This window comes from Salvelinus sp. IW2-2015, linkage group LG26, assembly GCF_002910315.2.
Source record: "Salvelinus sp. IW2-2015 linkage group LG26, ASM291031v2, whole genome shotgun sequence".
Classification (NCBI taxonomy): domain Eukaryota; kingdom Metazoa; phylum Chordata; class Actinopteri; order Salmoniformes; family Salmonidae; genus Salvelinus; species Salvelinus sp. IW2-2015.
Genome location: NC_036866.1, coordinates 22804028 through 22827253, shown reverse-complemented (window position 1 = coordinate 22827253; position 23226 = coordinate 22804028). Strand labels below are relative to the sequence as shown.

At 42.1% G+C, this 23226-nt stretch overlaps 1 protein-coding gene across 2 annotated transcripts in view; it reads right to left on the bottom strand.

Annotated features, from left to right (window-relative positions):
• The window catches only part of mctp2a (multiple C2 domains, transmembrane 2a), a 919923-nt gene that overhangs the window by 558186 nt on the left and 338511 nt on the right, over nt 1-23226 (bottom strand). The window contains exons 18-23 of one of the 2 annotated variants that reach the window (XR_011474194.1): nt 16272-16391; nt 15202-15243; nt 10527-10636; nt 10249-10358; nt 8026-8123; nt 3815-5692 (exon numbers count right to left, since the gene is read on the bottom strand). Coding sequence is in view for 1 of the 2 variants with exons in the window: in XM_023971097.2 (XP_023826865.1) it covers nt 13533-13547; nt 15202-15243; nt 16272-16391 (177 nt within the window). In the remaining variant the exon portion in view is untranslated. Of the gene's footprint in view, nt 1-3814; nt 5693-8025; nt 8124-10248; nt 10359-10526; nt 10637-13236; nt 13548-15201; nt 15244-16271; nt 16392-23226 lie in introns of those variants that run through there. The other variant, XM_023971097.2, reaches the window with a different exon arrangement.

Genomic DNA, 23226 nt, shown 5'->3' with positions numbered 1-23226 from the left:
GGCCCGTTTTTCAAATGGTACAACTAGAACAAATGACTAGAACCAAATAGATTTGACACCTTTAAGTATAACCAAGCGTAGTGCCTCTGTTACTCTGCTGCACTGTGGTAATACAGTGTCTCCATGATGGGAGGTCAGAGAACCATCATGAAGTCACACATATAACAATGACTAAAAAGAGGTGCGGGGTGTAGTGGAGTATTAAAATGAGGCCCTCGCTGGCATCCTCTGAAAGGCAGGGTGGTACACCTGTGAAGGACAGAAGGGATCAGTGTTCTATGTGTTTGCGCTTGCGCTTGCTAGTTAGACGCCCGCTTCGGAGCTACACATCACAGAAGCGACTGCTGAARAAACAGGTTGTAGGGGTCCTTGCGCACAGCCTGCCTGTGGTGCTGCCTGAAGGACTACCATGGAAACAAGGAGTGTGACAGGCTCTGGGGAGGGATCTACCACAGCTGCAGGCACTTTTTTTTGACAGGCTGATGAAGACATCACTGCCACGCAGTGCACAACAACAACAACAACTAGTGGAAAAAATATGATCCAGGCAATGTTAACTGGCTCAAATGTTCATTAGCGAGCTTGTAAAATATCCAGGGAGTTTCTAATGCATTCAGGGACCAGATTGCATGGTGGCTTCCTCTGATGAGATATGGGCTTTTCCCTGGAGGAAATAAATGTATAAATAATTTATTAAATATGATTACCTCTATAAAAAGGAGAGAGAAAGTATGGTCTGTGAGAATGCAATGGCAGTTCTAATCCTATCTATTTATTCTCTTTATTTTGTTGACTTCGAATGACTCAAAATTACACAGAGTGTCCAAGCCCAAAAGCTCAGCTATTGACTTGACATCTGCGAAGCAGACAGCCTATTCACCATGACCTCTCAATGCCAATGATGTAATTTGCCTCGATAATATCTTTACTGATGAACGCTCCAACCTCTTAGTTCCCAGAAGTCCCCAGAGCCAGGCTCAATTCATCAATATTGGCCAACAATGCTCATGTCATACATTATGGTACATGAAGTGGTTTTAACGTCAAGATAAAATGTCACCTTTTATAGTAATTTGGTCCTTTCTTTCAGAAAAAATGTATCATCAGTAAGCAATTGCAGTATTTCTCTTTGGAAAGTTCTGTTTTGTATTTTCAGAAGTTCTGCATTGAATCCAAACAAGAGTCTGTAGGATGAAAGATACTGCAGAACACATCTAACTGTATGTATGAGATACAGACGTTCTGGTGTGGCGTTTTTGGAGTGTTAAAATATGATGATTAACAGTACCCTGGGAGCGAAGCTTAATTGGTTTCACCTCTCAGGGACACCTCATTGGGTCTCCTTAGTGGTCTGTGGGAACCCCACCCCTCCTCATTCTCCATGCCAGCCCCACCCGCCCCCAGTGGAGCCCAGAATGCAGCAGGGCTTCAGCTTGTGTGTGGGATTTAGCTCGTCAGAAGCTCAGGGTCACCTCGACTCCCCCTCACTTTGAAATGGACCCCTGGTGGCAGCTCCTGGGAGAGCCCAGTGATGTCTCTATCAGGCTGTCAAAAGAGATAGCCCGGGGCTCCACCGGGTCCCCCTGAGCCAATCAAACTCTTCACAAAGCACAGACGGATGCTCTTTCACCAGCTTGCTACTGCAGAGGAGGGGGAGCGCCCGCAGCCCGACTGGGATGCTCAGCACACCAATCAGTAGGAACAAATTCCCAGTGCTGAGGTCCAGGGCTCACCGTAGCCCAAACTCTTCTTAAACTAGGGCTATTTTTAAGTGTTGCTTACTTATTTATTTATTTATTTATTTATTTAACTGAGAAAACACACCAACTTAACAATAAGTTATTTGAATGGCCTACTGTTTGGAGAGCCAATGATAAAAAAGGCCAATCTCTAAGAACTCTGATAACATGTTATATGATTAAAGTTCCACTGTTATATGTGCGAAAAAAGTATTCCACATGGATTTGATCCATCAAGCAATATGTTCTTAGTCTATAAATGTCATGAGAATCATTTATTTCCCATTGAAAAGAGATAGTAATTTCTCAAAGGCAATGAAAGAGCCAGTTAATGTAGGCCCATCAAGGATAAAACTGTTTGAAAATCATCACACTCAAATCTAATACMTATAAGATCTAAAACAATCTTCCAAACACACCAATAATCATCTCTAAGTAACATCACATCAGTGCTTGAGGCTAATCATTGTGAATAACTTGAAGATGCCTGGAAGCAAACCGTAAAATACCCTCTGATTGAGGATTATGTCTGATGGAAAAGAAACCATATGTTACTCTTCCAAGAACTCCATCATGGAGAGAAAGACTATCATGGAGTTGTGTGTGTGCGTGTGTGTCTGTGTAGCCACCATTAGGCAGTGGAGGTGATTTTAATGGAAATGTGAAGCACTAAGTGCTGAGGATGGGGAGTACTCTCTGGGAGAGATGAGCTCTCTCTCATGTGGACCCTGTTATTGTGAGAAGGCAACAAAGCGCTGCATTAGCCACCGCACTGGACCGACGTACAGTGCTTTGATGTGAGCTCAGTAACCAAGGCACAGTGGTGGCCAATGCATGAGCTCTGATCCAATGGGTGTGTTGTGCAATCAGATGTGTTTACTGTGTATACAGGGATAGAAGTGGCCTAATCCATCCCCAGTACAGTGTAGTTAGGGACAAAATCAGTCTGCAACAACTCCAGTCTGAGATGGGATTGTTTCTATATTTTACAATTCATAAAAAAATGGATTTGAGGATATACAAAGAAGAACATACCAAAACAGGAAACCTGAGAAGTTGCACAGTAGACTGGAAACTCAAAGTTACATGTATCAAACTTTCCTTTGGCTCGATTCCGAAAATGTATTCTTCATTATAAAAAATATTCTGGTCATTTATACAAATGATTGTACAGTGAATTGACATTTGAATTAAAATAATGATATACACTACCGGTCAAAGGTTTTATTTTTTCTTTATTTTTACTATTTTCTAAATTGTAGAATAATAGTGAAGACATCAAAGCTATGAAATAACACATATGGAAACATGTAGTAAATTAAACAGTGTTACACAAATCCAAATATATTTTATATTTGAGATTCTTCAAATAGCCACCCTTTGCCTTGATGACAGCTTTGCACACTCTTGGCATTCTCTTAACCAGCTTCATGAGATAGTCACCTGAAAAGCAATTCAATTAACAGGTGTGCCTTCTTTAAAGTTAATTTGTGGAATTTATTTCCTTCTTAATGCGTTTGAGCCAATCAGTTGTGTTGTGACAAGGTAGGGGGGTATACAGAAGATAGCCATATTTGGCAAAATACCAAGTCCATATTATGGCAAGAACAGCTCAAATAAGTAAAGAGAAATGACAGTCCATCATTATTTTAAGACATGAAGGTCAGTCAATACAGAACATTTTAAGAATTTAGAAAGTTTGTTCAAGTGCAGTTGCAGAAAGCATCAAGCACTATGATGAAACTGACTCTCATGAGGACCGCCACAGGAATGGAAGACCCAGAATTAACTCTGCTGCAGAGGATAAGTTCATTAGAGTTACCAGCCTCAGAAATTGCAGCCCAAATAAATGCTTCACAGAGTTCAAGTAACAGACACATCTCAACATCAAATGTTCAGAGGAGACTGTGTGAATCAGGCCTTCATGGTCAAATTGCTGCAAAGAAACCACTACTAAAGGACACCAATAATAAGAAGAGACTTGCTTGGGCCAAGAAACACGAGCAATGGACATTAGACCAGTGGAAATGTGTGCTTTGGTCTGGAGTCAAAATTTGAGATTTTTGGTTCCAAACGCTGTGCCATTGTGAGACGCAGTGTGAGTGAACGGATGATCTCCGCATGTGTATTTCCCACTGTAAAGCACGGAGGAGGAGGTGTTATGTGGTGGGGGTGCTTTGCTGGTGACACCGATTTATTTAGAATTCAAGGCACATCCCATCTGGTTTGGGCTTAGTGGGACTATCATTTGTTTTTCAACAGGACAATCCCCCAACACACCACCAGGCTGTGTAGGGGCTATTTGTCCAGGAAGGAGAGTGATAGAGTGCTGCCTCAGATCACCCTGCCTCCACAATCACCCGACCTCAACCAAAATTAGATGGATTGGGATGAGTTGGACCGCAGAGTGAAGGAAAAGCAGCCAACAAGTGCTCAGCATATGTGGGAACTCCTTCAAGACTGTTGGAAAAGCATTCCAGGTAAAGCTGGTTGAGAGAATGCCAAGAGTGTGCAAAGCTGTCATCAAGGCAAAGGATGCCTACTTTGAAGAATGTACAATATATTTTGATTTTTTTAACACTGTTTTGGTTACTACATGATTCCATATGTGTGATATTATAATTTTGATGTCTTTACTACTATTCTACAATGTAGAAAATAGTAAAAATAAAGACTGGTACTCCATTTGTTTTGTACACGGCTGCTATTATCTATGCATAGTCACTTCACCCCTACCTATATGTATAAATTACCTTGACTAACCTGTACCCCCGCACATTGACCAGGTACCGGTACCCCCTGTATATAGCCTCGTTATTGTTATTTTATTGTGTTACTTTTTATTATTTTTTACTTTAGCTTATTTGGTAAATATTTTCTTAACTCTTCTTGAACTGCACTGTTGGTTAAGGGCTTGTAAGTAATTATTTCACAGTAAGGTCTACACTTGTTGTATTCGGCGCATGTGACAAATACAGTTTGATTTGATTTGATCATATGTAGCAGAAACGCTGTAAAAAAAAAAAAACAAGATGTGTCCTCCGAAGAGGGGGGTTAATAAAAAAAAAATATAATAATAAATAAATGTGACTACAAAGTAATAACTGGATTTAGCACAGTTACAGTATTGGATTTACCCATTTGCCCTTATATGAAATTAAAATGTAAATGAGTCAAAGCATTGCAGCAGTTCAGTTGAACGCCTTGATCTGACCGAAGGTGCATTTTGTATGCCAGAAGTACATTAATTTCCAATGGAACGCTGTGTTTGACTTGCAGCATTGCGTTGCAGAGGCAGTTGCAGTGTGTTTCGTGTGGTGCATATGTTGAATAAATCCAACGTAAACATCAAATTGTATGCATAGACTTGACAGAAATAGTAGCAAAAGGGGAATGTTTAACTTATGTTGCACACACATCCAGCACAAATATTGGATTACATAATGAAAAGAGTTTGACTGCAGAATATTTTACACAGCCTTGATGCAATGAGCCTGTCAAGTCTGATCAAGGTGTTACTACTCAAATCCATAAAAGTAAAACAGCAGTGGTTTGAGTTAAACCAAACTCTACCTCTCATTCTTTTTATAAAATGCATGAATGGATGCAAGCTGGGCTGGAGTGGGCGGACTGCGTCTCTGACTCTGTGATTGACAGCTCCATGTGCTGCCCTCTTAGCCCGGTGCAGTGCACAGCCCCTGTCAGGGGGGTGGCAGACACACAAGCGGGAGAGCGGCTGATGGCACCCCCGCAGCACGGGGCACGGGAGAGGGGGGAGCAGGGGGATAAGGGGTCGCAGGTTCTGCTGGCACCGGAGCGTTGTCATCGTAGCAGACTGGGCTGTGCCATTCTCAGAAGGAGCCTGGTCCTTTCATCCAGCACGTCCAAGGGGTTTACCTTCTCCTTCGTGGTGGGCTCTGGACACTGGGCGCTCTCAGCTCGCTGTACTGCACCTGTAAAAACAAACAGGAGTTTGGTTGGAGACAGGTAATCTGAGCTCAGTAGAGCGCACGGTAATGGCTCCCCCGAGGAAAGCTGGTGCAGAGGAAAGCGAGGCGGGCTCGCCTGTAATGAATCATTTTATAAACACAGGAGCAGAGGGGATTAATCACAGAGAGGAAGGATTTGAGAAGTCAAGGGTTCCGTACCAGTGTACGCCCCCCTCCTCTGCCACAATCGCAATATTAGAAGCTGTCATCAACTTTTGAGACAACCTGCCAGTGAGGGAGTAAACTGCATAATCACTCGTGGAAATTGTGTCCTGTCTGAGAAAACTTTATACGTAGCAAAGAATAGCCTCAGCCAGGTTTCTTGACTAAAGTAGCAACTAGCATCGATGGGATGTCGACTTTGACATGCTTCAATGGGAACTCAAAGATGACAGATTTAATACGAAAAAAGAGACCTGCCACTTTGGCATTTGAACTTAAACCCCTTTTTCCTTTCAGCTACAGTATGTTTGCACTGTAGAATTATGAGGCTCAACATCAACGATTGTGTCATTTCAATGTTTTGGAAATCATTCTTTAACACAGATTCCTATACGTCCAAAAATATTTGTAACGGGAGATAAGGCGGAAAATCTAGAATTAAACTTCCAAATTGGAACTTACTATGGCCAATGGTTTAAATAACATAAGTATCTAAAATATCTGGTGTCATTGTGTAATTTTTGTAATGTGTGTAGTGAAAGTAACAGGCCAAAAAACATGAAATAAAAGAAAAACTATGTGAAACATTAGTTTGAAAAAGATTTAGAAACTCAACAAGATGAAGTTTTAAGAACATTTGCTTTCAAAAGCATTTGTTTTTTGCTACAGCAATAACATGATTCTGTTGAATCAAGGTAGAGACCCCATACTAATTACCAAACCCTGATTATTAGAATGGGAGATGGAATGAATGAGGGAACAAAGTGACTGCCGTCTGCATCAGAACATGAAACTGTTCTCAGAACTGACAGATGCTTCTTATTTCAGTCCCGGTTTGAGGGGGGCTTTGTAGATTTGCACAGGCTCTAATTGCCAAGTCATTTTGCTGTGAGAAAGGAGTCCATTTCCAGCCTTTGTAATATGGCTCGACTGTGTCCATACCTAGGCCTTTCTAAGGGCTGAAGTTGTAAGGTAACAACAGCAATCTGTGGTGTATTGTTATGGTTATTGTGTTGGTATTATTCAGCAACGTTATTGTTCACAGAGGTTTATGTAGTGGTGAGTCATCATGAATGATTTGTAGACATCATCCAGGACATAGCTGAACCATAAACTAAAAAGTATTGTCCCCATGGTCATTTTCAAAACTTGAACAAATGTGTCACATATAAAAGATGTGAGACATATAAAAGATGTGAGACATATAAAAGATGTGAGACATATAAAAGATGTGAGACATATAAAAGATGTGAGACATATAAAAGATTGTGAAACTAAATGTATTCATGTTGTTTTGCCAACTTGCTCAGCTGAAAAATCACATAGGCTTCTCTCCAACAACATCACTGAATATTTGGCAATAACTCTTAGAGGGACATCAAGGGGACAGCAGAGAAAGAGACTGGGGTTCAGAGTGTCTTTCCAGATCCAGACAGTCACATATCCTGGCTGAATACTGTCTGTAAAGTACCTGGGAGAGGAAGGAGCAGTGCTGCTCTATTTCCTGCCCACACCCAGCCTCTCTCTCAGTCAGACAACAGAACAGAGAGTGAACAGGATGAACACCCAGCTCCACTTAAAGTACAGCACCCTGCCCTGGCAGCTATTTACTATCAGCCCTGTGATGTAACCACAAATGACATATCAGCCATGGCTAATATATGATCACATATGGCAGCCAGCAGGACGGCAGGGGCTCACGACTACATTCATTGACTCCCCCACCCTGATGTGACAGGGGCCACGTCAGAGTGTCTCAACTGACTCAGAGCTGGGCACACCAGCCACACACAACTACAGCCATCAGGGGCCCTCCACCATCCCCTGGCCAATCATAGGCCCGGATGCCACAGCACTTTTATCACAGAGAGACAAAACTGCTAATCAGGAACGAGGCTGGAGCGATATGGCAGAGGACAGATCAGAGTAGAACACATCCAGGCACCGGGGCGACTGCATCAAACCACTGCCAGAAATAATTGGGCCATGGGTGCTTTAAAGGCGTGAGTCCATTAATAATCAAACAAAGCCAGAGGATATATTTCCCCAACACTTGGGAATTCTGTTAGAGCAAATAATGCAGATATCTTCAGGGAATTCCCTCCCTCTGTCTGTATGGGAAATTGGACCCTTACCTTTTGAACATCAGAAGGCACCCTCTTGATGAAATCCAGTATTTCATTATTGTCAATGGCATGCGGATTGCGCAGCTTCTTGGTAAATTTGTTAACGCCTGTGAAAACAAGAACACATTAATAAATAAAGGTGTCATCCAGACCTGCATATTTTTATAAGGATAAAAAAATATTCCGACCCCATCGCTAGCTCTTTCACCTCCAAAGCTACATTTATATCTGTCCACTAATACAGGACTACAGTAGTAAAGCCTTTGTGAGAAATGTTCTACTAAATGTATTTGAGTGTTTACCAGCATTTGTAACTTGAGTGTGATAATTATCTGTACAAAACAATTAATCTGATAATATTTGTGAAATATACAAATACTTGATATGTTTTCCAGTTTCTTGAAATACTTTGTAAATGGAACTTACAATGTATTTCTATGTGAAAACTGAAATGGTCTATTCATTCCTTTTCCATTTTAGTAGACGCTCTTCCAGAACAACTTCCAGTAGTGAATGCATACATTTTCATACCTTTTAGCACTGTGGGAATCAAACCGACAACCCTAGCATTGTAAGCTCCATGCTCTGCCGACTGAGCCACATCATCACAAACCACTTGATGTATCAATGTACTCAATTACAGTATTGTGCATTGTTTTTCTTCAGGCTGATGGAAAGTCTGCAGGTACAAACCTAGAGGACCAGCCTATGTACAACAGTAATGTACATTTGCTTTAAGTGGTTTGTAAGGATGGTAAAATAATACAAAAAGTGGTTGTTTTCCATGTTATTTGATCAAGACAAATATTTAATTTGATATGGATGTTTTGTGTCTTTGCCCATAACTTTGCACGTTTTGATGTACATGACAGGGCAACTACTCTTACAATTCCAATTATTGAATCTTGCAAGATACTGTTCTTAATTATACAACCACCTTTCTTGCCAAAGCAAAGAAACAGACGTCTATATCGGTCCGCTAATACTAGTAAAGGCCCAGTGCACTACTTTTGTGAGAAAAAAAAAATACTGTATATTTGTAATTATTTTTGTATGATTTTATTTTTCCCCCCTGATTTATCAGGGGGTGCTGCAGCACCCTCAGCACCCCTACTTCCCACGGCTATGTTCACCACTGTATGAAATTGCACCCTGTGATGCTATTTGAATTGATCCCCAGGAACTAAATTGAATCAGTACATCAATAAGGTGGAAGGGTTGTATGGACAGTGCAATGGATATGTATCATCCCAAACGTAGAAGTTGTCAGCACAACCGTACAGAGGATGCCATAATGCAGGCAGACACACACACATCCCTGACAGCTTTTGAACAGAGCCTGATAGTTGACTGCAGAACATACACTTTAGTCTGTATCCAAAGGCGACTCAGGTCCTCTGAGTACACATTCAGTACAATAGCCCAGAGCAGAGATTACCACCAACCTCCCCTCCCCCTATCACCACCCCACTCCCAACTACCTTTCCATATCACTCAATCAAATAAGTTTATTCTTTGCTCAATACTGTTATTTCTCCCCATTTGGTTCCATTCCACAGTAGTTCTGGAAAGAAAACAGACCATAATGGGACCATATACTCACTGCTAGCTATAGCGCTTACCTCGATGTGTACACAAAGAACCTAAGGACCTAAATGTGTGCAGACTACATGAAAGGCTTGCCTTGCAACCAGACATGGGGGTTAACTGTGGAGTCAGGAGAGTGTATCAGTGCTGTTGTTTGATATGATTTTGGTATCGATTGTGTTGGAGGCAGTGTAGAAGTAGAGTTTGTTGTTGGCTAACAGCTGGAGGAGGAGTGTCTGTTTCCCTCTGACCGCTGAGGCAACTGTCTATCTCTGTAGGACTGGAGCCGATAATGAGGGTTTACACCAGTAGCCTACACTGCCCAAGGACATCCTGTTTTATATACAGCATGATGTTCTCCCTGCCTCGCTGCTCTGCTTTGTTTTCTCACAGACCCTGGGCCTAGCCTTAGACTGGCCTGCTTACATCTCACACTGAGCAGAGCTCTGAGCACAATGGGCCTCTGGAGCTAGCAGCCTGAGCTCTGGGCATTCAAGAGGTGTGAGTGTTCAAATGACTGTTATATAATGGGTGTAAGCGCTATTTACTGTAATTGTCTTATTTCAACAACGTTTTGCCGAAGGGGAGCTATTCATTACAAATGACAGTATTTATAATAAAAATAATGGTGTATATTTGACTTACCCCATATGAAGATAATGTAGCGCAGTGGGATGTAGTATAATGCTGCTGTTGCCACAAAGAGAACCAAGCAGGCCAGGCAGGACAGGAAGGGCACAGACCAGTTGAATGTGCTGTGGATGAAATATTACATCAAATAAAGTCAGAATATCATTATGACTAGGATGTTACAAGATACTGCACAATCAATAATGTAGTTGCTAGCCAAAGCATTATACACCCACTGCTAAAGAGAACATTGAACTCACCAGTATACTGTAAACATAAAATGTCACACTTACTTCTTGACTCTTTCCCCGATGCATGCGATTTCATCCAAAATGTTTTGGACAGTGATGATAATCTCTTGGACCATATGGATTTTCTCCATCAGTCCCTTTTTCCCAGATTCCTAAAAGTACACAGGCACTGATGAGATCTACTGTACTGAATGTCAATTGTTTGAGGAAGCAAACAAAGCCCAGTTCATCTCTGCCGTACTATCATGAGTAATTCATCTATTGAATGGCCTATAATGTCTCTTCAGACTATGCTTGTGAAAATCAGGCAGATTCAACGTTGGAAAGCTGTCATGATTTCTGCTTTTGTCCGCCACAAACAATGGAAGTGCTCTACATCTAAATCACAGATTAAATGGAGGATGAGACGGACATAAAATGGCCATCAGCAATCAGGCAGCATCCCAGATGACCCAGACAGGAAGAGTAGAAAGAGGCTACATGGTGCAACCAATCCACGGGGCGGGTTTAGACTTGTTTTGCCAGTTCTATCCCACCCACCTCTATACTCTGTTTGGCTCTCTGTCCTCACACCTCTGTGTGTGAGAGAGCAGTGGCTCAGCCATCCCAGATCACAGGGTTGTAATCATTGGATATATTTTCACTCATATAAGACTCACATTTCATGTGAATCGGCTTCGGCTATGTCCACTTTCATCACCAAGGTAGTGTTAATAGTGTTATATTGTTCATTTTGTATTGCTAAATTAATATCATGGCGCAAAAGCCGTGATATGTTACAGACATCCTATATAGACCAGATGGACATGGTAAGGTGTCTGCCAATTTCAGTGTGGGGAAAAAAATGGATATTCTTCAGTTGAAATAGACATGATCAGATGAGTGCTGGTAACGGCAGAGAAGAAGCAGCACTGTGAAGCTTTCCAGAGGGAGAGGAGAGGCTGCAGATGATAACACCAGTAATGTGAGCTAAAGAGAGCTGAGAAGACATCAAAAGGAGGAAATAATGACAGAAATGATGACAGAGAAGCGCGAGAGAGAGGGGGAGGAAGATATCTGATGGAGTCTAACAGGAGGCTTGAGGATGTCTATATGTTTGTGTTAGAAGGCAGTTCCAGCCCCAGCCTGGGCTCAGTGACAGCGTCCAGACAGAATGCCTTTATCAGAGTCTCATGAGGCAGCCCCTGGGAAAACACGCTGTCTGCCAGCCCAGCACAGATAGACTCCCCACTGTCAGTCCCAAGTCTCCTCCACAACAAACATAGGAAGAGAGTAATTCCCACCCCTGTAGAGAGCCTCCCCAACCAGGCCGCTGGAAATATCTCAAATATGCTTTCTCTGAGAGATCCGTGAAGAGATTATTATCCCATAGTGTCATACAATAGAGACGGAGGGATAGTACTGTAGCCTATCATCCTATAGAAGAGACACGGCACTGTCTGCAGCAAGGCATGAAGAAAACCTCCAACCTCAGTCTAATGTGAATGCAGATCCTTTACTTCACATTAGATGTTAATTGAGCTCTTTCTCCTGAGCTCTCATTCAAAGCAGATTTTTGCCTGCTAAAAGCCATTAAGATCCATGTCTGTGTGCTCCTGATGGACTGAGAGAGCTGCGCACAGGGAAATTAGAGCTCACTGGATATGGAGCCTCATCAGTTAGGCTCAGATTCCCTTTCATATCTCTATCTAAACTTGTTTAAGGCCCCGTAAACATGAATTAGGATTCAAACCTGATAAGAGATATGAACTCTTATTTAACTGTAACAGATAGGCCTGTGTGCACAAGGTAAATGTAGACAAAGATTATCCAAAGATAACATTATTATGCTTTCATTTGAATAAAACAAAGGTCCAAAAGATATGTACTATAAAGTACGCATCAACAAGCTCTCCTGATTATCACCATTCATCTTCCTTAAGACCCTTGAAGTACTCCATCTCCATAGTGATGAAAATTGGAAGTCCTTTACTACATCACTCATTTGATGATATTATTTATCTTTGTTCATTTCCCTTTTTAGCCCCTTACAAAACTGTTCTGTGCTCCTGGCAAACAAAAAAATAAAACAGCTTGGAAAGGGATGGGTATACTGAGGGGGGTGGACCACATAAATCGTAAATGTGTACTGATTAGAAAACATGTGTCAAATCATATTCTCATTTCAGACAAAATGGTAAACGCTACCTTTTAAGGCGCCGTAATGGGAACAGATTTGATCTCCTGCACAAAGGTAAATAGCAAATGTGGTTTCACAGGCATGTTGGGCATAATCAAACGCTTAAGAAAGCTCATTTAACATTGCTTTAATTTGAATAAATGGCATCAAATTTGAATATTCATTCAAAGCTTGACTGAATATTTTCTAGTGACTTATTCCACAAAGGCGCGAAAATGCACATCTTAATGAAAAACACCTGTGATTTTGGCATGGGTTCTGGTATGGTGTTAAAACAAGCTAACAAACAAATGGATACACAAACAAACGTGTGAGCAGCTCCCAGAAGCAGTACGTTTTAGAGGGTACATACCTACCATAATGCACATAACTGATCACAGTCTGCAGTCGGTCTGGCCGGTGTGCTGAAGGTGACCCAGTGGTGACTACGGTCTGAGGGGGTAAGCGAAAGCACCCCTCCAGCTCAATCTGCCACCTCCTCAACCCCCCGAATCCAACCCCCTGCTCCCCTGGACAGTGCTTGAGGAACAACGCTCCCCCTCTCCCTCCCCCAGACCAGCCATACCAGCCAAAGGCCATAGGAGACCTGTTTTATCTTCTCTGTTCATTATGATGGAGATCTATGGGCTTGTTTTGCTTTGTATTTTTTATGTTATGATTAAATATTGTCTATCTGCACAATTGATACCTAAGGCTAAAAGGAAGTCACTTTGGCCACACATAATTTGTAAGCTGTCTCTTTCCCTGAGGACAGATTTGTTCACAGAGAGAGAGAGAGATCTGTTGTGTATTATCCTGCTGTAACGTAGCCGGGCCTTTCGTCTCTCCTTAACGTCATGCCTTCACATTCCTAGTGCTCTAGCGGAGGTTTACATATTTCCTTCCTCCAGGGGAAAACAGGGGAAACACATATTTGAGTGTTAATGGTAACCTTCTCAGAGGGGATAGCCTTCATTCACATCTTCTCAAAAGGACTAGGGAAAAAAGTTGTGCCTTTGAAGTCATCACATTTTTAAAACTGACCACTCTTTAACCCCAAATAGTTTGAAAGACTTTGATATGAAGTGTAAAGCTACACTGCTTGATCTGCCTGCATGATATCACATTTAAGTGACAGCAAAACCATAATACGACAGAAATAAGCCACTTTAAATTAAATCTGACAGCTTAAAACAAACACAGGCAACTGCTTCATTAGTAAATTAAAGAAGAGAGTGTGAATGGACTTAGCTGGCTCATGTTAAACCTTTCAGAGAGGACTTCAAGGAACAGGAAGGATTTGGTTTCAACTGTTACTCCACAATACATGCACATATATTTTGAAAAATCTCCTCCCTGCTTTTTGAAAATCATATTTCTTTTTTACTCTTAAAGAAAAAAACTAAGGTGAAAGGAAACCAAAAACTGTCAAATCATTGAGATGATAAAGACCTGCTTCTAATGACCCTATTTCAGTAGTGGCGTTATTAAAAGGAACACCATAAAAGCGGCACATCCTCATTCACTATTCATACAAACACACAATTGTCATATCATTGCTATATATATTTGGCCGCAGGATTGTCTCTTCTAAGCTCTTATTACAAATGCAGTGCAGCTAAGCGTACGCTGCGTTATGTGTATCCACACATATCATGAGAGTTTCATCCATGAATTAGCCTTTGCTTTCAGACAGGATTTGGAGGACGGGCCTGTTTTTTAGCGGAGGGTGTTCCTCTCCATATGAAGGTAGCCCCTGGTCATCACAACAGAATATATTGAGCATATTATGGGTATGATTCCTGGGTCTAGACGTACTGCAGAGGGATCATTGCTTGGAGGCTTTGCAGCAGATCCACACTTCCCCACCATAAAGCAATAATGCACATCCCATTAACTCTTCGCTCTCCTGACTAAAATGAAAGGAAATGTCTAGATAGGAGGAATAAGGAATAAAGACCATGACTATTTTGTCTTCTCCTTTTGGTGTTGGCGTGCATTAAAATAATTGTTTTGGTATTGGGTGTCAAGAGATAAAAATCACATTCAGATTAACAATTAGAAATATGACATAATTATGAATACAGAGGTCCAATTGTTTAAGTGAGTGATAATCTTTATAGAATAGATAAGTACATACTGTACAGATGTCTGTAAATATGTATACTGCTGTACCGTTGCGCTTAGTCTAATTTGTTAGGGTAGGGAAAAGGTAAATCTCATAGTAACCATCCCATTTAGAAAAGTGAATACATCTTCACTCGCTACTAATATCCCCAATGGCAGACAAACTTCAATTAATGATGCAGTTTAACGTAGATTTTGAATTTCAAAGGACTGGGATACTGCGGCAAAGCACATTTGTAGTGATACTGAATACCCAATGGAATAGAATGTAGTAAGTGCTGAAGGAGACGTGTTTGTTCACATGGCATTACTGTTTCCTACATTCTGCCATAATYTTGAATGCATTAAATGTTAGTTTCTGCGAGACCATTTCCAGTGGAACTATGCAAAAGTCACAACTTAAACTTGTATAACTGGCATACAGAATAATACCTTCTCATCTTCCTCCTCATCATCGGTCATGTTCATGTTCGTCTACAAGAGAATGGAGAGAGGTAGAGTGTGTTTTCAAATGGACAGGGACACACGCGGGCACTGGAGCATTTTGAACAAACACCTAGTAATGAAATTCTGCTCTAGTACATATACTTCTATTGGGAGAGGCCTGTTTCATAGAGACTGCATCACAGGGGTGACCTCACACAAAAGGAGAGGTGAAAGAGGGCCTTCCTCACAAGAGCACTGTCACAGCAAAGCAATCTCATTTCTTCACAACAGAAAAACAGAAAGAGGAAAAAACAAACATTTAATTTGGATGCCGTTGCCTAGTTTACTTTACGTCAACTCATCCCTGACGCCTACATGGTGCACACTGTGTCATTGCCTGTGAACAAGGCTGTGTTACTGCTGGACACAGGGTCACAGAGAGGTGAAAGAGGCTCCACGCTTGATATGAGGGTGAACCCGGGCTTTAACATTGCCCAGGGACTGCATCTTTGCCAGCAGCCACAAACACAATCAGTGGGTTGGTGTTAGGGATGTTTGCAGGCCAGGGCCCTGGCCATCAAGATAGCTTACAACACAGTGAAATTGGGGGACATTGAGAAGTGGAAACAGCATTAACCTTTACAGACATGGCTAGGGGAGACTTGATTTCCATAACCTCAACTTTGATACAGAGGAGATAGCCCTACCATCTTGAGAATGTAATCAATACCCTGTGTCTAGAACAGTATCAACACAGCATCAATGCAATGTTGTATGCTCAAATAATACTGTATATGCCTCAACAAAGTAAATAAATGAAAAATGCATTTTGCTAATATTTTGAAAAAAATTATGTTAACGGCATACTCTTCATTCACTATTATAGAGCATTGTGGGCAGTTCGACACAGCCAAATTCTAGTGGGAGTGCCAATCTATGTCCTGACAGCGAGAGGCTGCTCTGCTCTGTATGCTTCTGACCAGTGAGTGGGCGAGGGGGACATGAAGAGCTGCTATGACGTGTGTAGGATAGACCAGAGCTGTATAGAGTACAGTACAGTAGGAGGAGACACTCACCAGATCCTGATTGTTGCTGAACCTCCCCGGGGTGACCTGGAAGTAGTTCCAGCCGATAAGCAGCAGCAGGAAGATGGGCATCATGAAGAGCTCCCAGGTCCACACCATCACCATGAAGGTCTGGAAGGACAGGGGGAGGTCGGGGAGAGGCATAGTGTGGGAGAAAGTGGGGTGTGAGACTCACAAACAGCACGGATACAGCACGAAGGGTGGCATCGCCGTCATACAACATGGGCTAGAACCCAAGCCCAGACACAATGTCCTGTTCACCCCACACATCCCAGCATGCACCTCTCCAAATAAACATAATGGGTTTACCTACCGCCCAAGCCCCATGAAGAGCACAGCAGAATGCAAAGCTACGCCACTACACTACACAGCATCAGTTTCCCCTCTTAGTGGCTGGGAGGTAAGAGAGGCATTTGGGGATAATTTTTTATATTCCAAAATCCCATTTATTTACAGCAATAACAGTGCTGGCAGTGTGCCTTTATGCAGAAGGGAAAGTCTGACAAGGGTATGCATGGAATCCTGTATTTTATACAGCATATCAAACCCTCTTAGACTGGGAAGAATTTGGGCTGTCTGACTGACTGTGACTAGGAACATATGGCAACTGGAGAAGCATTTGCAACGTTTACCYCTCCACAGTGATGATAGTGAGAAAAGCCAAGACCCCTGGTAGAAATAAGATGGATCACACTGAATGAGTAATCCCTCATAATTCTGTAAAGAAGCGGTGGTAAGCACAGCACACAACACCCACTGCACTTCACAGCAGAKCACTAATTGGACGGCTGCATTTAAACCCATTTAGTGACAGCCTAATGAGTTTGGCTCTAGCTGAAATGATCCACTGTGTGAGGAGGAGCACACCAGCAAGTTGACAATGAAGAAATGAAGTCCTCAAAGTTAGTATTATTTTATATCTATTACTGTGTAACACTCTGCCTAGACATACATTTTACCCGTTTCTGAGGAGGCCATTTTCTTTTGTAATGGATATAAGTTCTCCCTTCCATATCATAAAATATGATTTACTCTTTGAAAGGTACAAAAACTCCCCTCTTTCTTCAACTTTGTTTTCATGAGAGGAGGAACTTAACAATAAGGCTAGAAGAAAACAAACCTAGTAACCTACAACACCCAATGGAATGAGGAGTGGGATGGTTTCTCAGAACACTACACTAGCTCTCTACAATAGCATGCTGTGCCATTTGAGTGTGGACTGCTGGGGGCTTGTTACAGTAGAAACAATATGTTTGACTTAGACCTTAGACAGGATGTGAACCGCTTGGGCCTTCAGGCCTCCATTTGAGCCCTGTAAACAGCAGACTGGTCCTGTCATATCAGCCTGTTTCCAGCCCTACTGGCTCTGGGGCAGTCTACCTACTTCCACGCCAGGCCTGGGTTCAATGGATTCAAACTGCCTCCAGGGAAATGTGAACCATGAGTAATGCTCCAAACACTGGTCTCTCCCAGCCCTAGGCTTCCCCATCACATAGGTTTACTATCGTTCAATAATATCTGGGTAATGAGAAGTGTAGGAACAACACTGTGGGATGACCAAGATGTGAGGACACAATATGAACAATATGTTACTGCAATTTCTCCATAACAAATTATTTGAATTACGCATCCACAACTAACGYTGGTGGGAAAACCTAAAGGTAAACTATGAATTTGCATGATGTGCGGAGGTAGCTTCAGCATGTCTGCTTCTATTTATGAATAACCTACGTCATATGTTGTCACCTCTATTCCCATGAGGCTATTCTAAACCAACACAATTTTCACCCCAGAGGAATTCAGAAGGCTACTGGACAGGTAGCTTGTCATATTGAGAGTATTCCCGCAAAAAGAAATGCCTGGAAACTGACATGAGCCCAGCAGGAATGTTGAACCCCCTTGCCCTCCCTGCAAAAGCTGCTACATTAACCACTAAAGTCTAATTGCCTGGTCTCTGTCTTCCTGTGCAAGTCAACAATGGGAGCCAATTCATTTCCTCCCAGGGAGTCAGTAGAGAGAATCTGTCACAGGTATTCATAATCGCCCACTAATGCAAATTTCTGCTCAACACGCTCTGGCTTGGTGGACAAGATAAAAGGCTAGAGAAATACAATGCCTTGTGTCTAAACTGAGCACCTAAATGAGGGTATAAACCAAAACTGTCAGAAATATCTCCACAATTCCTCCCTCGCGGTGTGTCAGTTCGTGTTTAGAGAATTTACATGCTTTAAAAAAAAACACTAATAAAAATGTAACTGTGAACATCTGGGAAAGCCGCTGGAATTCCTTCACTCAGGCTCACAGAGCTGCGTCTTCACCATCAGATATTTCTCATTAATGAGCAGAGGCAAAGGTATACCTTTTCCCCCGTCTCCTCACATTCTCTGAGGCTTCTGTGAAATGGAGACAGAACTAATTCCTCGCTAAGTGGTTTATGTTTTATTAGTGCCGAGCGTGAGTGATTAAAGGACGGGGTGGACAAAGTGCAACCTGTCAGGCTTAAGTGTACATTTATATTGAAAATAATCCACCTTTTAATGGGCCTCAAAGTTGGGCTCCATTTCATTTCAGTCCTATCGTAGTTTTTTTTATCCCACTACAAATTACACATGACAACGGGAACCTTAAAGTCCAAAACACTACAACACTGATATGTTACATTGGCAGTAAAGCAGTCATTTATTTCACTAAAAGGACAGAAAGCAACAAACAGAAAGCAGGGGAGCTAATAATGAATGATCTACCTGAACGGTACATTTACACACAGCAGAATTGGATAATGAACGACTTGTAATTGAACAAGTGTTAGTATGTGTGTCTGGGAGGAGTGTCTTTAATGTAGGAAACCTCCCTTGACAAACACCATTTTACTGAAAATGCCTACATGATTATGCATGGGGTGTCTAACAATGAATGAATAAAAAATATTAGCGCGCAGTGGATTAGGTGATGGAGATGTACTCTCCTTAGCCACCTGTAAGCGCCTGGAGAAGGGCCGACCCTGGGCAGCGCCACTCTGCCAGCGGGGTTAACAACAGGCTGACAGATTTGTTTTATAGTGCCATTAATATGATTTCAGTAAATGCATTCTGCGCCTTCTCATGCAGATCCCCTGGCCAGCACAATCCAGCACCTAATAATAAAGCACTCAGCGATTAAAAGTGTGAATAAAATAACTCTTAAAGCTGAGCAAGCATGGCAGCTCACACCACCCACACTCTCCCAGGAGGGGGAGAGGGGACCGCAGTAAGAACAAAAGGTCGAAGACGCCTTCTCCAAGAGTTTCTACCATCCTGCAAATTGATTAATGGGAGAGAGAGGGCCCACTCTACCAACCAGACGACTGACTGACTGACTAAACACTAGACAGGAGGGCTGCCAAATCCTGCACATATACACAGCTCCATGTAAACATATACTGTATGTGCCAAACTAATGAAATGTGATGTTATGGAGAATCATATCATTGAATGTATTTAATCCTACAATTATAGCAATTATTACCAATAGTGTATCACTCATTATTACCCTGACATTAAGCTTGCATTAAAGAGGACACCGTAATTACAAATACAATACTAAGCAGCTCTAATACTGTAACTATAGGAAATCTATAAAAAGGGGCAATTCTTATCTCTTCTGTGTCTATCTTTGGTTGAGCTTGGAAAGCTACTGTAAACTAAGAGAAAAACAGAGCAGAGAGAGGAGATAGCCAACTAGCATTATGGGGGTCAGTCAGTGGGGCTGTGGATGGATGCCAGATTACATGAATGTAGCTGAATAAGTTTAACAAGGCTGACTACATGCTCCAGGGGTATCTGTCTCTCTCTTCCTCTGTGTGAACCCTCCTTATTCTCAGAAGAGTTATACAGGTGGGGCCAAAAAAGATTTAGCACCACCAATTGTGCCAAGTCTTCCCATCTTGTAAGTAAATAGTGTGAGTGTGAGTAAGGCCGTGGTGCGCTGTGTATGTGTTTACAGTTGCATTTATGGAGCATGTTGTTTCTAAGCTGTGTGTGGTGTTGATTGAATCAGACAAAGATGAGAAAAAAAAATTCCAGAAAATTCTACTATCGTGTGTTGTAGGAGTTCTTAGGTGATAGTTGTGTCAAGCGAATAATAGTAGAGAGAATTATCTTATCTTCAGCCTTGTTGTGTATCTGTCTTTCATCACATTTCCAGCGGCTCCAGAAAGTTTACACACATCTCAACAAATTTAAAAGGGGGTACTTTGCGTAGGCATGTTTTAGTGTCCTTTAAAGTGTTGTGTAGACTCTTGGTCTCAAAACGTTCTCGGCGTAGCGCACAAGACTTCCCGTCATGAGTTAGAAGTGTTGGTGGGTGGTAAGTGTTTGTTGGTCCTCATGTGTGTTGTGCGTCTGTGCTCCTGCATGGTGTATAGTGCTTGGTGTGTAAAACTGAGTCAGTTTGTAGGCCTACCTTAATCACACACGCCTTTTTCAGTTCTCCCAATGCAAATTTTCTGATTAATGTAAGAAGAGAGTGAGTCAGCGGTAAGCTTAAGTCCTATGCGACACACTCGCCCAACTCGACTGACCTTTTAACGATGCTCTGTTTTACTCATTTTACTAGTCCGGTGTTTATAATCCAAGAGCACACAGTTGGGTAGTAATCAGTCAGTCGCCTTTCGGCGGTTCATTGCTTGCACATAATTAGAACAATACGACACACATTTAAACAACAGCAGAGACCAGAAGGCTATATAACTTCACATGTACTGAAATGGATCCTAAGACAGAAGTTGCTGTCGAACACTCTAAGTGAGGTCCACATTATATTTTCGCTCTCCCTGCCATCGAGCTGGGCCAGATGCGCCTATTTTGTTGTATTATTGCCAGCCACGCGCATGGGATACACCGTGCACGAGTTCGCTGCAAAGAGGGCCTAGATCCTCGACGAAGGACCTTCATATGCGCACGCCACCCCGCTGTTTCCTAAACGATCGAGTTTGGCTGTAGAAACTGTGTTTTGCAAATCAGACTTGAGTAAAGTTCACATGTCATTTCCCTACCTGTGGTCAGCTCGCGTCCAGATAAAGAACAGGTCTATTCAAGAGTGGCGTCTATTATGCCAAACAGTTCCTAGTTTTTTGTTCATCAGATGTCCAGGAAGAGCGGAAGCGAGGTATATGCTCGCAAAAAGTAGGATATGAAGATTTTTCCCTGTCCTCGCCATGAGTGCGAGCGAGTCGAGAATATATAGCTGTAGTTCTTTGGCTCAAGCCTATTTGTTAGACTCACAGCGTGAGACTGCTAAATTAAATTATTTCACATACGCTATCAACTACATTTGACTAGAGTGAGGACCATTCAGATGAGACGAGAACGATGATTGGAGAGCTGGGAAAATCTTGCAAGCCCTTATCGATGAGTTGGTCCCTGCTATAGTCCTGCTATACATTGTCATGAAAGGAGAAGTATGCTTCGCTCATTTTCCACGTTGTAGAGACATAAGCTTCTAGCGCGAAGCCTAACTCTATTAAATAGGATATACCTGTTACATCACAGCATTCTACAGTCAACAACACGATACACTATTCTGACACTGCTTATCTGTGGTTAACTACGAGAGGTTCGATGATAATCCAGAGCGTCTATTATGCGACAAACATAATTATTTGATGCCACACAAATAGTAACCTGTATCAAACCTGCCGAAGTGATAGACAGAACTGCGTCTCGCTTCCTCTGAGCAAGTTTAAATATACTTGACAACTGGCATAACTGGGCTGTGTTAAGTTACTCGCGCCATGGTGTTATATTGTCCTTATTGAACAGTACCATATATCGATAATACATTTTCAATATTAATACGTTACACCAATTTAACTTTAATGATACGCGAATACAATGAATCTGTAGCACATTAATTTTCATCATCCAAGTGGATTATGATATGCGCTAAACTTGAGTATTTATATATCAATGACAATCTGACATTATCGAGATAATGAACACAAACAGGAAATTTGAGAAGACTGTGACCAAGAATGGTTACAATGTTTTTTGAGTGAGAGATCTCTAGTGTGCTTTCTATTTTATAAGAATTGTCCGTCCCAGTACTAGTTAACAGCTGATGTCAAAGCTACTATAACAGAGACGCTAAGCGGACTCTTCTTGTGCAGGAGGGTATATGAGCCTGTAAGGAGCAAAGAAGATCAGCAGCGCTAAGGACAGTACATCCGGCAACTAGCAAGGTTTTCATCCACCGCCTCACAAATTCTGCTCAGATGTAGCTATTCAGTTTTGTAGCTCCCTGCCTCTGTCTGATCCACATCAGGCCAGACTCGCTTGAAAAGGCACACACGGTGCGTGAGTCGAAGTGCGAGGTTTTCTCGCAGGTTTCTGGACTCCCAAATATAGGGTTTCGTACCGTTAATCGCACAGCTCAAACCCTTAGCTTAAGACATATTCTCTCAGGACACCAACGTGAGAGTGTCACTACTATTATGGAATTGATAGAGTGACACATTGATTCGTAAGTATCAAATGTACTCGTACTCAAACAAATACGACCTTGCCTCAAAGCACTCGAACAAACGCTGTTCACGACAATGTCTCTTTATTAAACTTTCCTTGCCCAAAACTGATTCGTGGGAGACACGAAGTATTAATGTCACGATGCGTGAAGAAAACACGAGAGTTTCTCTGACTCTCTAACATCCTTTAAGTGTATGTAAACTTCCGACCTTCAAGATGAGCCAGTAACTCATCTCATTCGTAGACAGACCCTCTCTCTTACCGCGTTCCCGAGCTTACGATCGCTAAAGCGACTAGGGAGTAGCTAATACCGGAGCTGAGCAGTTCACCTTAGTTGTGCCTGCAGTGTTCCCTAGGCTTTTCCAGAGGTTACCTTATAGCCAACCCGCTAGGAGCGGTTAGTGGCAATTACTATTGTCCCGCCTTGGAGCTTTGGCGTTTACCAG